Below are 15,568 nucleotides of genomic sequence, written 5' to 3' on the forward strand. Positions count from 1 at the left end.
GCCTAGACTACATCTCCATAGTGTGCTTTGTGTTTTAGGTCCAGGCTGGGAGCACTTAAAAATAAATCAGCCTGGGCAAGGCAAACATTAATTCCTGATCCAGAGCTGCTTCTTCTTCTTCTTTTTTTTTTTTTTTTTTTTTTTTTTTTGGTTAATCAATGAGCTAGAGCAGAAGCAACAGAATGTTCTTGGTTTAAAGCCCCCGTGAATTGTGGGTCACCTGTAGTCTCTGACCGAATGGCTGGTCAAGGTGCTGAAGTTCCACGCATCATGAAGAACCAGGGATTCTGCTCTGCTGGTTTTCAACTGGCTGACAGACCCCAGTTAGTCTACTGGATCATTCTGCCCTGTCCAGGGCTCAAGGGTCACTAGTGGGTGTCGTTTAACAAGTTTGCCTTCAGTGCTTGAGGAATTGACCAATACCTGTTTCTGAAGCACTTTTACCTATTTTTGATTCCTTGCCAGGGACTCGGGAAAACAAAAGGGTATGGGGCTGGTGTCCGCCTTTGGGGCTCATGCATTATGCTGGGAGTGCAAAGTCTGCAAGGTTAACAGGTCCCACAGTACAGAAGTTCCATGGGGTGCAGATGGAAGCTTAGGGTAGTGAAGCTTGGTGGCTGGAGAGGCAGGAGGGGCTTCCTGGGACATGTAGGTGGAGGGAGGCTTTCGAGTTTGCTTCATTCACTCATTCAGCAAGAATTTCTTGAGTACCTAGCAGGTGCCTGTTTTCCTAAAACTGACATGCTAGTCTAGGGGAAAACAGACTAGCAACGAGATGATTCTGAGAAGTAGGAGAAGCAGCTCAACACACAGTAGAAAGCTAGTACAGAGACCCCTCAGCAGCAGAAGCCAGAATCGGGGGATTGGAGCCAAGGCCCTGTCCCCTCAGCTCTGCTCCACACCTCCTCACCAGGGCCTTTCTGCCCCACACCCCACTTTATTGATTTTTGGTGGTAGTGGTGGTATTTGTGACTTGACTTTGTACTTTACATTCATTTCTTTTTGTTTACTGTCCCCAACTAGAAGGTAAACGCCACAAGACTTGGGACTTCGTTTTGTTTATTGGTGCATAGGAGTCCCTGAGACAGTAGCAGGCCACAGTGTGTCTTCTCACTCATGCAGCCTGAGTGGCTGCAGGAATGGCCCACAGAGAGAAGGGAGAGAGTGGTACAAGATCCAGAGGAGGGTGAGGGCAGAGGAGGTGGTTAGCCTAGCAAGCCTCTGCAGGGATAATGAAAAGACCAGAAGGTCTCATCTAGGAAGCAAACCAAGGAGCCCTCAGTGGAGGTCAGAGAGCACTAGCCCTCACTGCACTGAGCCCATGGGTCTTCCCTTCTGTTTTCCTTCCCTCGCTGTTGAAATTTGCTGTTTCAAGCCCCACTGGTACCAGAGATACGAAGGAAGAACAGGCATTGATTTTGGAAGGAATAGCAGTCCATTCTCAAGATCTGAAGGGAGAGGGCTGGGGGCATGGCTCAGCGGTAGAGTGCTTGCCTAGCATTTGCAAGGTCCTAGTTTTGATCCCCAGCATCACCAAAAAAAAAAAAAAAAAAAAAAAAAAGACCTGAAAGGAGAGAATCAAATCACACACAAACCTAAGGAGCTGCGTTGTCTGAACACAAACTTTTATGTGTGTTTCTAGCTTTTCCTTGTTACTTGCAACATTAACTTTGACTTCTGGTAAATTCCCCTGAAGATTAGACTTCTGGGAATTCGTGTTTGAAGCACTAATGCAGATTGATATGTATATATTTACATAACTGACACAATCAAATAATAATTATAAAGGATTAATGTAGAAATTGGTAAATAAGATCCATGTAAACACACAGAAGTTGGATTCATGGGTGTTTAATGAAAAAATTATACAAAGATTATTGAAATACTCGTGCTTATCCCGGGAAGAATGTGTTTGCACATGCGTCCATCTCTTTGCACTTGATTATCAATACATCTTCTCCTTTCTTTGCTCTCAGGAATAATTCCAGCTAATGGCAAGATGGATGTGACTATTACCTTCACACCCTCTGAGTACGGGACTGCACAAATAAAGATGCAGTTGTGGATTTCACAGTTCAACTCCCAGCCTTATGAATGCGTCTTCACTGGAACGTGCTATCCCAACATGGCCTTACCGTAGGGCTGCTTTGGAATGTTTTTGTTTATTCTTAACACTTTCCCCAAACTCCAAGTCCTTCTTCTTTTTATTCTGTCTCCCCCACCCCCGTATCAGAACACCATCAAAAACTTATGTTAGGGGCTGGGGTGTAGTGTAGGGGTAGAGCACTTGCCTCGCATGCACAGAGCCCTGAGTTCAAGCCCCAGCACCACAAAAATAAATGAACAAACAAAACTTATTTTAAATGATGGGCCTACATAAAACACACCTTAAAACATAACGGTGATGCATAGAGTACCTCTACTGGTAGCAGAGTTGCTTCTGCTGAGAGGAAAAGAAATGGCCGAGAAATTGTAATGCAAAAATATTATGAATGTAATGCACTCCTCTATTGTGATATATGTAAGAAATAATTTAAAAAAAGAGAGAAAGGGGGACTTGTGAGGAATGCTTCTTTGGTTTCTGTTGTTTGCTATTTGAGTTTTTGATATGCCAAGAACTCACTGCACCCCTGGCCCAGGTATGCTCTTAAATACAGGAGAGTATTGTCTGACGAGGCACTACCCAAATGCAGGCATATATACTATTTCTGAATAATTCTGCTTTGCTTGCCCAGCCAGGGTTTACTGTCTTTTTTAGTACACTACTGATGTTTTCAAGGAGTGTGACTCAAGCCCTGTATATCTTTCCAAACTGCAAATAGTACTGTAACATAAATTCCACCACAACAGGAAAAAAGTTATATTGACAGTAGTGTTCCCTAAAATTTTTCTAGATTGCTTCCTTTGTTTCAGTATGGGATGTGATGATTGAGTCACTCATGTCCTCTGTTTGGCACTGTCAAATTTAGTTTATAACTCTGGTTCATCATGTTCTTAGTCTCTTTCATTTCCATCACCAACAGTAGCAATTAGGGTTCTTTAGGAGATGGTTTTCTTGACACCCCCAAAAGGTTCCCAGTATTTGCAGCATGGTTGATGTTAAAGCTGTGTGGAGATGAGGATACTGAGCCATGGCTCACTCTCCAGCTAAGCCCTGATCCTTGCACACGGAGTGTGTCAGTCAACATGCATCTCACCAATGGACAGGTGCTCCCATGCTGTGGTCTTTAAGGATACTCTTGCCTAGGGGGCTGTTGAATTTGAGATGGCTAGCACCATTCCATACAATGCCACCAGGCCTATTCAGTAGGTGCACATTGACTATGAGCATGTTAATGTATTCTCACCTAATTCCTGAAATGTCATTGGAAACTAAGTGTTCATCCTGAAAAACAAGGGTTCACACATTCTTACTTAAAGGAATAGAATTTCTGACTATAATATCACACAATAAATCATCCAAATAGATTCTTCAGGTTTCTGTCTGCACTGTCTCTACCTGTATGTCAAAAGGCCACTTTTAGTTACAGGAAAGATCCCAAACATGAGTCTGAATCTCTTTTTTTAACAATCTTGCTACCAAAAATGGGAATAATCTTCCTTTTACCAAGAAGACAAATCAAAGTACAATTTTTCTTATACCTTTATTTTATTTTTATGTGATGCTAAGGACGAACCCAGCACCCTACATGTGCTAGGCAAGCGCCCTACCGCTGAGCCACAACCCCAGCCCCTCAAAGTATGATTTTAAAAATGTAATCAATTTAGCTGTTGAAAACCAACAGCCTAGAAATTAATTACACTAGACCATAAGAGCATTTTTCAGCATGTCATATTTTCCACTCATTATATTCCCTAAGAATGCAAAAAAAAAAAACATTCACAGACTATTCTGATATATATGATTATGTGCTAAGATGCTGACATTGCATTTAATTTAATAGACCACTGTTTGGGTACACAGATTTATTTTCAGTTTAGATATAATGATGGACTTCAAGTCATGATATTATCAAAAGGAATATAAAAATAGAAGTTTTTGAGTTATTGGCTTGTATACTAATTTTAATATCTGTTTTCAACTATAGATTGGAAGAGTTTAAAAGATTAAATACTCTTTCTAAGAAAGTCAGCATTCCTGCAGAAAAAACAATGCCACATATAAATTTCAATCGACTACCAGCAAAGACAAGGCCTCCAAAACTGAAGGTAGGGGGGCGTCCTCCCCAATGTGATGGAGGGAGAGTGATGGGAGAAGCCAGAGAACTAATTTTCCTGCCCATTCGGTGTCTCAGGAAATTAAGTACCAGAACCTGAAATTTCCAGTAGATCTATCAAATCCATTTGCTGTGGCAACTGTTTTAAATCAAGAACCAGGAAAAATGAAGATTAAAGAATTAAGAGAAGGTAACCAGTTGATCCACCATAAATCAGCCCCTGGGCCAAATAGGAAAGAATTATTTCATGTCACATATATTATTTATGAACAACAAAACTCAGATCCCTGTTATGCTTCACCATTAGAAATTGTTTTGCTCTCGGCAAATGATTCTGATTTGATTACTGATCTAATCATTGTCTGCCCCTGCCTTCAGTTCTGGACCAAGGCACTGGGATTTCAAAAACAAGACAGATGAAGGAGGCGCTCTTTGAACAGAAAGTCAGACAGATCGCTAAAGAAGAGATGGAAAATCACCTGAAGTGGTAAATATCAAGCAATTATTTATTTATATCAAAGCAATCCATGATTGTTTTTAGGGGATGGCCTTTTAGAGATGAAATATCATGAAATCATTTTTATGCCCTTTGGAGAATTTGATATTAGTCTTTCCCCTCCACTGGTCTTTCTCTTTCAGAATGAATTTCCATTAGGAGAAATTAATGCTACCAAACCATGATGGTTCCTAAGCGTAGTCACAGCACAAAACCAGACTGAATTGTGGGAGAGGCCAGGACCTTCTCCCTGCCAGCCACTGCTACCAGCAACACCACCACATGCACACTCCAAGACAAATCTGGGGTGGCTCGGGTACCCCAAACCTCACCCCATCTCCACTTCCCTGACCATGAGCCCCTGTGCCCTGTGCTGTGTGCCCCAGAGACCTGAACAGTCCCGCAGTTGTGGGGATCGGGGCGGGGTCCCTGATGGTTAAAACTCAGCTGAGTGTTCTTGTTCTTCTGTGATCAAAATGGATTTTTAAAACCAGATCATACCTGGCATGTCCATGTGCATGTGCCCAGATCCTGCTCAAGTAAACTTGTTTTGTTGTTTTTCAATTTTGGTGGGGACAGGGGAGACCTAGTTTTGCCACGTTGCCCAGGCTGGCCCTGAACTCCTGGGGCTAAAGGGATTCTTCAGCCTTAGCCTCTTCAAGTAATAGCTGTGAACTACAGGTGTGCGCCATCTCACCTGGTTCGAAAGAAAACTTTAGAAACTCTTGAATTGAGCCATAAGAGAGTCTCCTGGAAAGTATACTTGACAGGCTGCCTAATCCACATCCTGCCTCTACACTTCCCACACAGGGAAGACCGGCCCTGACCTTGAAGACTTCCAAAGCTGTGCATCATTTTTCCTCTCCCAAGTAACTGAAGATTTTGTTTTTAAAAATGTTTCCCCTGTTATGAAGAGTAGATACACTGTCACTATAGGAAATCTGGGAAAATGTCTTTTTAAAACTGTGATAAAGAAAGAAGCCAAACAGAGTGGTGCACACCTGTAATCCCACCAAGTGGGGAGGCTGAGGCAGCAGGATTCTGAGTTCAAAGCCAGCCTCAGCAACTTAGTGAGGCCCTAAGCAATTCAGTGAGATCCTGACTCTAAATTAAAAAAATATATACAAAGGGCTGGGGATGTGGCTCAGTGATTAAATACCCCTGAGTTCAATCCCCAGTTTAAAAAAAAAAAAAAAGAAAACTATAAAGAAGGGCTGGGGATGTGGCTGGGCTGGGGATGTGGCTCAATGTAGCGCGCTCGCCTGGCATGCGTGCGACCCGGGTTCGATCCTCAGCACCACATACCAACAAAGATGTTGTGTCCGCCGAGAACTAAAAAATAAATATTAAAAATTCTCTCTCTCTCTCTCTCTTCTCTCTCACTCTATCTTTAAAAAAAAAAAAAAGAAAACTATAAAGAAGGAAAAAAACATTAATGCCACCATTCAGCAGTGACCCCTCCCCATTAATGCAGTGTTTTTTCTTCCTTCTATGCTGCTTTGTAACATACTTGAAATCCCATTGTAAATCACCTCTAAATGCTGTGCAGTTCACTTAATGTTATTTTCCCAACATTTCATGTTGAAAGATTTTTACCTGCAAATAACCAATGACAACCTTGACCATGGTTCATGAATTGTTAGCATTGTGCCACATTTGCACTCTGTACACACAGCACGCCTGCTAACATGCACACACAACTACAGGGGCTTTTTTTTTTGCTGGGCCATTTGGAGGTAAGTTGCAGACACTGGAAAGCTTCACCACCTACCCACCCCCCGCCCAGTACATTAGCATGTAACTCCTAAGAACAAGGATAGCCTCTGACATCACCATAGACATGTCTGAGAAACTTAACACCTGTGGAATAGCAGGGTCAAGTAATCCATAGGCAAATTTATCCAGATGTCCTAATAGTGGCCTCTATACCTGGGGTATTTTCGTTTTGGAGAGAGGGTATCCAGGGTCGCATCAAAGATCATACAATTTATATTTCATCTTTGTGACTCTTTAGGTTCTTTTAATCTAAAACTGTTCTCCAGACACAGACACACACACACTTGCTCAGACAAGCGTGCACACCCACCACGTTTAAAAGCATAGCTACTTTTTTATTTTGAAGATGTTCCAGGTTCCATGCTGGACATACTACATACTAGATTTTTTTTTATTGTGATGAATTCACATAATATAAAATTCTCCACTAAAGTGTACAGTGCAGAGATTTTCAATATATTCACAATGTTGTGTAACCTTCTGCACTACCTAAATCCAGAACTTTCTTATCATTCCAAAAAAGAAACCCAAGCCCATTAGCAGTCACTGCTCATTCTCTACTCCCCAGAGCCCCTGGCAACCACTCATGTACTTTTTTATGGGGGCGGGGGGTGGTACAGCGAATTGAACTCAGGGGCATTCGACCACTGAGCCACATCCCCAGCCCATTTTGTATTTTATTTAGGAAAGGGGTCCCACTGAGTTGCTTAGCACCTCACTTTTTGCTGAGGCTGGTTTTAAACTTGTGATCCTCCTGCCTCAGCCTCCCGAGCCACTGGGATTACAGGTGTGGGCCACTGTGCCTGGCTACTCATGTACTTTTATGTCTAGGAATTGCCTATTTTGGATGTTTCATATAAGTGAAATCATATAATCCGTGGTCTTTTGTGACTGGCTCCTGTAACTGAACACATTTTTAAGGTCTATCCATATCATAGCATGTACTAGTACTTCATTCCTATTTATGATTACATATCCTTTGCATTATAATAAATACATTATAATGAATATACATTCTATTAATCACATAACTGTGTGGATATATCACATTTTGTTTATCTACTTACCAGTTAATGAATACTTCATGGTGTCCACTTTTTGGCTATTATGAGCAATGTTGCTATGAGCATGTAGGTATATGTGAGTTTTTCGTGTGAGCCTCTCTTTTCAATTCTCTTGGTATATACCTAGCAGTGGAATTGCATGTCCATGGGAACTCTTCTTGAGGAGCCACCAAACTGTTTTCCAGAGTGGCTACACCATTTTCCATTCTCACCAGCAACCTACGAGGGTTCCAGTTGGTCCCCAGCCCCAGCAATGCCTGCTGTTTTCCCCCATTTTTTAAATCATTGTTATTATCTTAGTCATGGCAGTGGGCAGGCAGTGGGGTACTATGTGACCTTGATTTGCATTCCCCTAGTGCCTAATGCTGTCAAATATCCAGATCTTTTTATTCAGGAACATTTTAACATGTGTCACTAGAAGATGACCATCATTTCCCAGGCCATGCTGTCCATCTTAGAGATGTGGCCGAGCCTCTACAGCCTCTCTCCCGCAGCGTGCTTCCAACAGCACCTCAGCATCCCTCTGAGTTGCGGGGTGCAGTCCAGACAGGCATCCCTCCTAAAGCTGATGGCATTTTCTGGTGGCTTCTGGAAGTTGGCTTTTTTCTCCACAGGCAGGTGCACCATGGTAAAGATCATATGTCTTTTAAACTTAGAAAAGAGCTTGCTGAGGAGCGACAAAGAGCCAGCGCCAAATATGAGGTCAGAATTAATGCTCGTTTGAAATCATTTGTTTCACTAAATATTTTGAATTCCTTTTATATGCAAGATGCCAGATCAGGAGAAAGAAAATGTGGATTGAGTTGGGAGGGGAGGAGGTTGGTGACAAGTAAATTGTTAACTATATGATATATCAAGAACTATGTAATGTTTTGAACAACGAACAATAAAAAAAAAATTTAAAAATAAATAAATAAATAAAACCAAGGGTGGCTATAAATGCTACAAGAGACATATACTGAGGGTCCTAGAGGATTCAGAAACCAGAAAAGAGAGAACGCATCTCTTTGGAAAGACACAGTACAATTAGAATAGAGGACTCGGGCAGTTCGATGCGGGGAATGGCCCACATTCAGGCTATACTTCTGGGTATGCATGAACCTGCTCTGTGATCTAACGAACATGAAGATGAGACCCAGAGATGGTGCTTGGGAGCCACGTCTGAGCCAGACTTAAGTGACGTTACCAAGTCAGAGACTCTCAGAAGGACTGAGCAGAGAGGATGGGGCAGGATTAAGGGGAGTGGGATAGCGAGGCAGAAACAGGACTATGGGCTATGCAACACCCACGGCCTTACTGTGGCATGGAGATAGTTATTACATGGAGGACAGGAACAGAGAACACTGGCAACAAGTCCATAGTGGTTGAAACCCAGGACATACATGGGCAAGAGTAGGTACAACTCAGCTAGTGCTCCTTGTTTGAGGGGTTTGGACTTAACCAGTAGGACTTGCAGAATCATCACACAGTGTATGAGTTTGCTCAGGCTGCTGTAACAAAGTACTACAGGCTGAATAGCTTAATCTACAGATGGCTATTCTAGAGATCAGGATGTTGAGAGAGTTGGTTTATTCTTTTTTAATTTTTTTTAATTGGTTCTTTTTTTGTTATACATGACAACATACTATGACATGGTTATGAAAGCATGGAATATAATTTGTTCTAATTCAGTCCCCAGTATTTCCCCTCCCCTCCCTTCTCCTACCTCCTGTTCCTCAACTCTACTGATCTTTCTGCTATTTACTTAATTTATTTTTAATTAGTGTCTTGTGGAGGTAGGTGATGGTGAGATTCACTGTGGCATATTCATAGATGTACATAGGGAAGTGAGGTCAGATTCACTCCACTGTCTCTCCCGATCCCATCCCTCCTCCCTTCCTTTCATTCCCCTGTGTCTACTCCTCTGATTTCTCTTCTTTTCTTTTTTTTAATCCCCCTTATTTTGGATCAGCTTTTGGATTGGTTCTCTCTCGGCTCACGGACACCCTCTTCTTGCTGTGTCCTCACATGGACAGCCCTCAGTGCATGTCTGTGTTCTAGTCTCTTCTGCTGATAAGGACACAAGTCGTGTTGGATTAGGACCCACTCTAACGACCTCATCACCTGGTCAGGTTTTTGAGGTTCAGATACAGTCGCATGCTGGGGTACAGGAGAGCAGGGTGTTGATGCATGGATTGTGGGAGACCCACTTCACTTCATCACAGTACCTGGGCTCAGCCGTGTGAGCTCCCGGGAAGCGAGCCGGCCTCTAAGTAGCCAGGGGAAATCGTGTCTTGTCAGATATCTCGTTCATCTTCCTAGATATGGAGTCCAGACCAGATGTCTATTTTTCACAGGACAAACAAAAGAGAATAAAATTACTACATTGATGAATCTTCACATTTAGGAAAGATATGTATTGAGATTGCCACTTAAATGTAGTTGCTTGTGTGGTTCAGATTTCTTTGCAAGCTATTTTAAAAACACAATATTGATAGTTCCTGTCAACCCCACCATGGAATGCTATTTTCTAACTTTGTTAAAGATGCAGGTGACACAGACATGCCACAACAGGTCAACATGAGCATTTAAACCACAATTGCCAGTGTGTCTAGGAGAGGAGCAGCCAGTCCTTAGAGTCAGTCACCAGGACAGGCAGGAGGATGAAGTTGTGGAGACCAAATGTTGCAGGGACCCTGTGTTGTATGCTCAAGGGATTTCGCCTAATAGCTGAGCGCTGGCAGGTGACCCCAGAGCAAGGAATGCTGGGAGGTCTGAGCTTAGGGCAGAAGGCTGAGAAAAAGAGATGGTGGCAAGCAGAAGGGAGTTGACATCAAGCTGATGGCACAAAGCCTCAAGGATGACGAGCTGATGCTCGGGGGGACCACAGGCAACGTTACATTCTGAAATGTTCACAATAAGTAAATAGAATCTCAACAAGATTGAGAAATAACCTGTTCCTTTATTCTAGCTAACAACCTTTACACCAATCCCTCCTTAAAATTGACTATTTTATTTTATTTTTAGTGATGGGAGGCATCTGAGTGTGTCCCCGCGAACTCTAGATTTTGAACTTGAGGTCCACAGTCTCAAACTCAACTTCCTGATACGTGCAAATCAGAGATAGCTCCCCACCCTGGTGGCAATAGCACTCCTATTTTAATTTTGAATAAAGTGTTAATGTGACGGATAAATTTCTTCCAATTAAGCCTTTAAAATAACCATGAGTGGTGTACCTAAGAGCCAATATGGTTTGCCAGGTTACCTAACCAACAAATAATAGAACCCACAGAGAATCAAAAATGAACACGACTCACAGTGTGCACAGTCCCCTTTCCACAGAGGCAGGGTGTACAGACCCTGTCCAGCTTGGCCTAGAGACACCTGTGGCTCCTGGGATTAGGAAAGAGAGTCCAGAGGCCCTAGGGGAAGCAGGCAGGTCGTGGAGGAGAGCAGCCTGGGGACACTACTCCAGGGAAGGGACTAGTCCCCGTCCAGCCCAGAAATACCCACCAGCCTCCTCCACCCAAAAGTGGGGAGTCACTGTGTGCCTTTGTTAAAACCTGGCACTTGAATAATCAATTCAGAAGAGCTTTAAACCTGAGACATTTCTTTTTAATGAAATCTATACTATACATTCTCCAATAGTTTCATAGTTAAAATCCATCCTGTGAATTTTAAGTGCCTTAGAAATGATTTCCAGAGACATTACCCCTAATTTTACATATATGTATGTGTGTGTATGTATGTGTATATATATATATATGCACACACACACACAAATATATACACACGTGTATGTGTATAGATATATATGTATATATTTTAAGGTCTTGGGTCTGTACTTCTATAAAAGCTCACTGTGTCTAAACAGTAACTGGGATTATAATGGGCATTTTAACCTATGGGTATCTCCCCTACACCTAGACAGAATTCCACTAGTGGGTTCTACAAGTGGGTTCCACCAGTTGCCCAATGGGTTTCTATGAGTTTTAAAGAGAAATAAAGTTTTATGCCTTGTCTTCAACTTCGCTAATTTTTATGATTAAAAAAAAAAACAGAGCGATAGAGGAGATCCTATTCTGAATGAGGAATTTCAGCGACTCGACACAGAAGTCAACCATAAGCGGCTAATTCGCGAACTAGAAGAGGTGAGTGATTTTTCCTTTCTTTGGAATCTCATTATTGGCCCTTCTTTAAATGCTTATTTTTTGAAAACCTTCAGAAATTTTATGGAAATTCCTTTACCAAGAGGGAGCTAATAGTTTCTCAGACGCTTCCATTTTCAGAGTGCTTTTAACCATCCATTTGCAAGTAAAGCATTGAGACCTGTGATGCATGTGTCCTTGAATCTGACGGTGTCCTCGCCTCCTCCTCCTCCCACACCTCAACTTGTCCTTTCTCTTTCTTTGTTTCCCTTTGCTCTCCAGGTGGCTCTGCAGGTGCTCAGGTGGGTTCCCTGTGTTCCCCTCCTTGGTGGGAAGATGGCAAGACCAGAAGTAGAAGCTTGGAGTTGTGGTTTCTCTCTGGGACAGAGAGGGGACCCAGGACAAGCCCCTGAGCTACGATACCTTAGTGCCCTCAGGTGTTAAAGGGGGACAGCAGCCCTGCCACCTGACTCCGTCCCGTGACAGTTTCCGTTAAGACTCCAACTTCAGCAGGGAAACCAGCTCTCCCTGACCACCCCATCTCTCTCCGACCTCACTGTCTTCACTGGGGCTGCCACATCTGGATTATTTTTACCTCTTTTTTTCTCCGCATCATTGAATCTAGCCAGAGTCTTGCCAGGAGCTCTTCCACAAGGCCACCCAAGTCCAACCTCCAGGGCTCTCTTTGACTGATCCGGTGGCTGTTGTCCTACACCTGTCCCCACCCCCACCCACCCCCACACACTCCTCTGCAGCCCACTGCACAGGTCAGGGTCATGCTGATCCACTTCTAAAGACTGTTTTCATCTTGCCATCCCCCTCCCACACACACACACACAAGAACCTGCAGCTCTGGTGTCCCTGCGACTCCGGGCACCCTGCCCTCTTTGTTCACTCCCTGGCCTGTGCACACTGCGCCCAGGACGTGCAGGCACGGTGTTGGCGCTGGACACACAGGGCTGAGCAGAGCGTCCCCCTTCCCATCCAGGGACCTCATGGTCTACTCTTCATCTGGATGCAGGGCCAGCCCCTGCCCACAGGACTGATTTCTGTATAACTTTCTTCTTCCTCACTCACACATGTCTGCTTGGGTTGCCCTAACTAGACTCTCAGATTTCACAACCCAAACCTTGTCTTCTTCTTTTGACCGCCAATTCCAGAAGTATTCCCTGTAATGTTACGTCTACTGCAAGTGATTAACAAATGCTCACTAAATGAAAGAACAAATAAATGATAACTTAGGATCAAACTCTAAAACATTTTTATTAAATGCTTAGGTCAGGAGTTAGAATTTAAATGTAAAATGAGCCTGTGCTTTATATTTACAGGATCTCCCAGAATATAAACCTCGTTTTGATCCACTCGATAATAATAATTGGTTTACCAGGTTCAGGGCACAAAAACGATTTCAACAAGCAGCACGCAAGGTGAGTCCCAGAACAAGATTGGAATTTTTATTTGTTTAGTCATCAGCACAAAGTAATCAAACAAGGGGCTTTTTTATTTTCTTTTGGTACTAGGGATTGAACTCAGGAGCACTCAACCACTGAGCTACATCCCCAGCCCTATTTTGTATTTTACTTACAGACAAGGTCTCACCCAGTTACTTAGCACCTCGCTTTTGCTGAGGCTGGCTTTGAACCCACTATCCTCCTACTTCAGCCTCCTAAACCACTAGGATTATGGGCATGCACCACTGTGCCCCGCAAACAATGGGCTTTTAAAAATAATAATGTAATTGAAATGCAATTCACATACTATAAAAATCACCTTTGTAATGTATCTAGCTGAGTTGGTTTTTAGTATATTCAGAGTCCAGAAGCCATCATCACTGTCTGATTTCCTAGAAAGGAATTCAGTACCCATTACCAGTTGCTCCCCATTCTCTCCTTCCTCCAGTCCCTAGCAACCACCAATCTACTCTCCATTCCTATGAATTTGCCATTTCTGGACATTTTTACTTATTTGGAATCATATAATATGTATCTTTTGAATCTGGTTTCTTTCACTTAACCTGTTTTCAAGTTCACTGGTGTTGTAGCTTGTATCAGTATTACATTCCGTTTTATAACTGTATAATATTCCATTTTTTGGATAGGCCACATTTTACCTATTCATCCATTGACAGGCATCCAGTTGTTTTCACCTTTGGGGTACTGCCAACAATGCTGCTATAAATATTTGTGCAGAAGTTAGTGGACACACGTTTTCAATTCTCTTGGTTATACATACCTGGAGTGGAATTGCTGGGTCAATATAACTAAAACAATGGGGTTTTGGTCCTATTCAGGGAGAACAACTGAAAATTCCAGTAGGATCTTGTCTCTGACATCAGGCTATGGCTTCCCCTTCAAAGGTATCATCTCCTTACTGTGGTTTAACCCTCATTCACGCTGGTCTTCCCCCAGCATAGCTCTGGCCTCTAGTGGTTTCCTGCTGGAGGATAAAATGAAGACTTCTGACCCCTAATGCCAATAAAGGGTGTAGGGTGACCCACTGATCTGACTGTAGCCGGCCCTCTTCAGTTCCCCACTGTCTTTCTCCTTGTCACCGTCCTCATCTTCTTCCAGACACACCATGCTTATCCCCAGCTAGGAACCCATGTTTCTATGCCTCCCCATCTCCACTCCTCAGGTCCACACCTGTCTTTTGGGCCATCCCAGGTCTACCTGTCTTCCAAGAAGCTATCTTTATAAGCTTCAACACTTAAAGCTCTCATTGCTGCCCTTTGCTTCTTATGCTCCCTAGAGAGTCTTGTCCCTGCCCTTGAAGCATGGCTTCCCTATGGGACAGACTCACACCTCAAGCAAGGGAGAGCAGCGATTAAAAATTGGTGTGTAAGTTGACTTTCTATTGCTGTGATAAAACACCTGAGATAATCAACTTATAAAGAGGAAAGGTTTATTTTGGCTTAGAATTTCAGAGATTTTAGTCCAGGGTGGATTGGCTCAATGGAGGTCTTTGGGCCTGTATTGAGGCAGAACATCATGGCAGAGCTGCTTATCTTGGAACAACTGGGAGAAAAGAAGGGGCCAGAGTCCCAATGTCCCCCTGAATGCTCCACCCCCATCACCTACTTCCTTGCAGGAGGCCCCACCTCCTGACAGTTCCACCACCTCCCACAGTGCCCCAGGCTGAGGCCATTAGCAACAGGCCTTGGGGGGAGGGGGGTCATTCAAAACCCAAACCACACACCCAGGCTCTGGGGCCTGGTGGCCTGCACTTAATTCTTGGTGCTCCTTTGTGAGCTTTCTGGTCTTGGATAAGGACATGACCTCTGTGTCTTAGTTTCCTCATCTGAACTCTGGGGGTGACACTAAGACCTTTCCCGTTGGGTTACTGTGAAGATGAAATGAGTGAACACGTCTAGGGGGCTCCTGAAGTTCCGCTGCGGGCCGTCCTTCAGGCAGGACTCGGCCTGGACTGGTCATGCTCCCTGCATTGGCCACCTTCTCACCAGCCTCCAAAGCCCCGAGAACCTGAGTCCCTGCTGTTCCTGTTCTGTGTATGCGCACAGGTGGCCACAGGAGGCTCGGGGAAGGGGAGGAAGTGGAGGCTGCGCTCAGAGGGAGGAAGGCACAGCTGTTGACAGGGCCACACAGCCAGCAAGAGGCTGGTGCCCCCTGAACCTCAGCCCCCTGCAGGGAGCCCCGCAGCTGGAGTGTTCGCAGTGCTGGCTCCCTCTCAGGTCCCTGAGCCAGGGTGCCCTCCAGTCAAATGACTTCTTACCCTCTCCTTAGTGCTGGCTCCAGCCCAGCTCCTCTCACCTGGACCAGCACAGGTCTCCCCAACACAGCCAGAGGCAAAGCCTCAAAGCTTAGAGATGACCACGGCTCTGCTCCTCCCCGTCTCTGCAGGGACTTGCACAGAGCCAGGCACAAAGCAGCC

General features: G+C 43.9%; 1 protein-coding gene across 2 annotated transcripts in view; it reads left to right on the forward strand.

Annotated features, from left to right (window-relative positions):
- Positions 1-15,568, forward strand: part of Cfap221 (cilia and flagella associated protein 221) — a 98,405-nt gene that overhangs the window by 46,987 nt on the left and 35,850 nt on the right. For both annotated transcript variants that reach the window (XM_021722049.3, XM_040294115.2), the window contains 7 exons: positions 1,977-2,136; positions 4,089-4,209; positions 4,296-4,407; positions 4,596-4,704; positions 8,168-8,255; positions 11,594-11,683; positions 13,009-13,107. In XM_021722049.3, the coding sequence (XP_021577724.2) occupies positions 1,977-2,136; positions 4,089-4,209; positions 4,296-4,407; positions 4,596-4,704; positions 8,168-8,255; positions 11,594-11,683; positions 13,009-13,107 (779 nt within the window). The remainder of the gene's footprint in view (positions 1-1,976; positions 2,137-4,088; positions 4,210-4,295; positions 4,408-4,595; positions 4,705-8,167; positions 8,256-11,593; positions 11,684-13,008; positions 13,108-15,568) is intronic.

The sequence above is a fragment of the Ictidomys tridecemlineatus genome, chromosome 7 (genome assembly GCF_052094955.1).
Source record: "Ictidomys tridecemlineatus isolate mIctTri1 chromosome 7, mIctTri1.hap1, whole genome shotgun sequence".
Classification (NCBI taxonomy): domain Eukaryota; kingdom Metazoa; phylum Chordata; class Mammalia; order Rodentia; family Sciuridae; genus Ictidomys; species Ictidomys tridecemlineatus.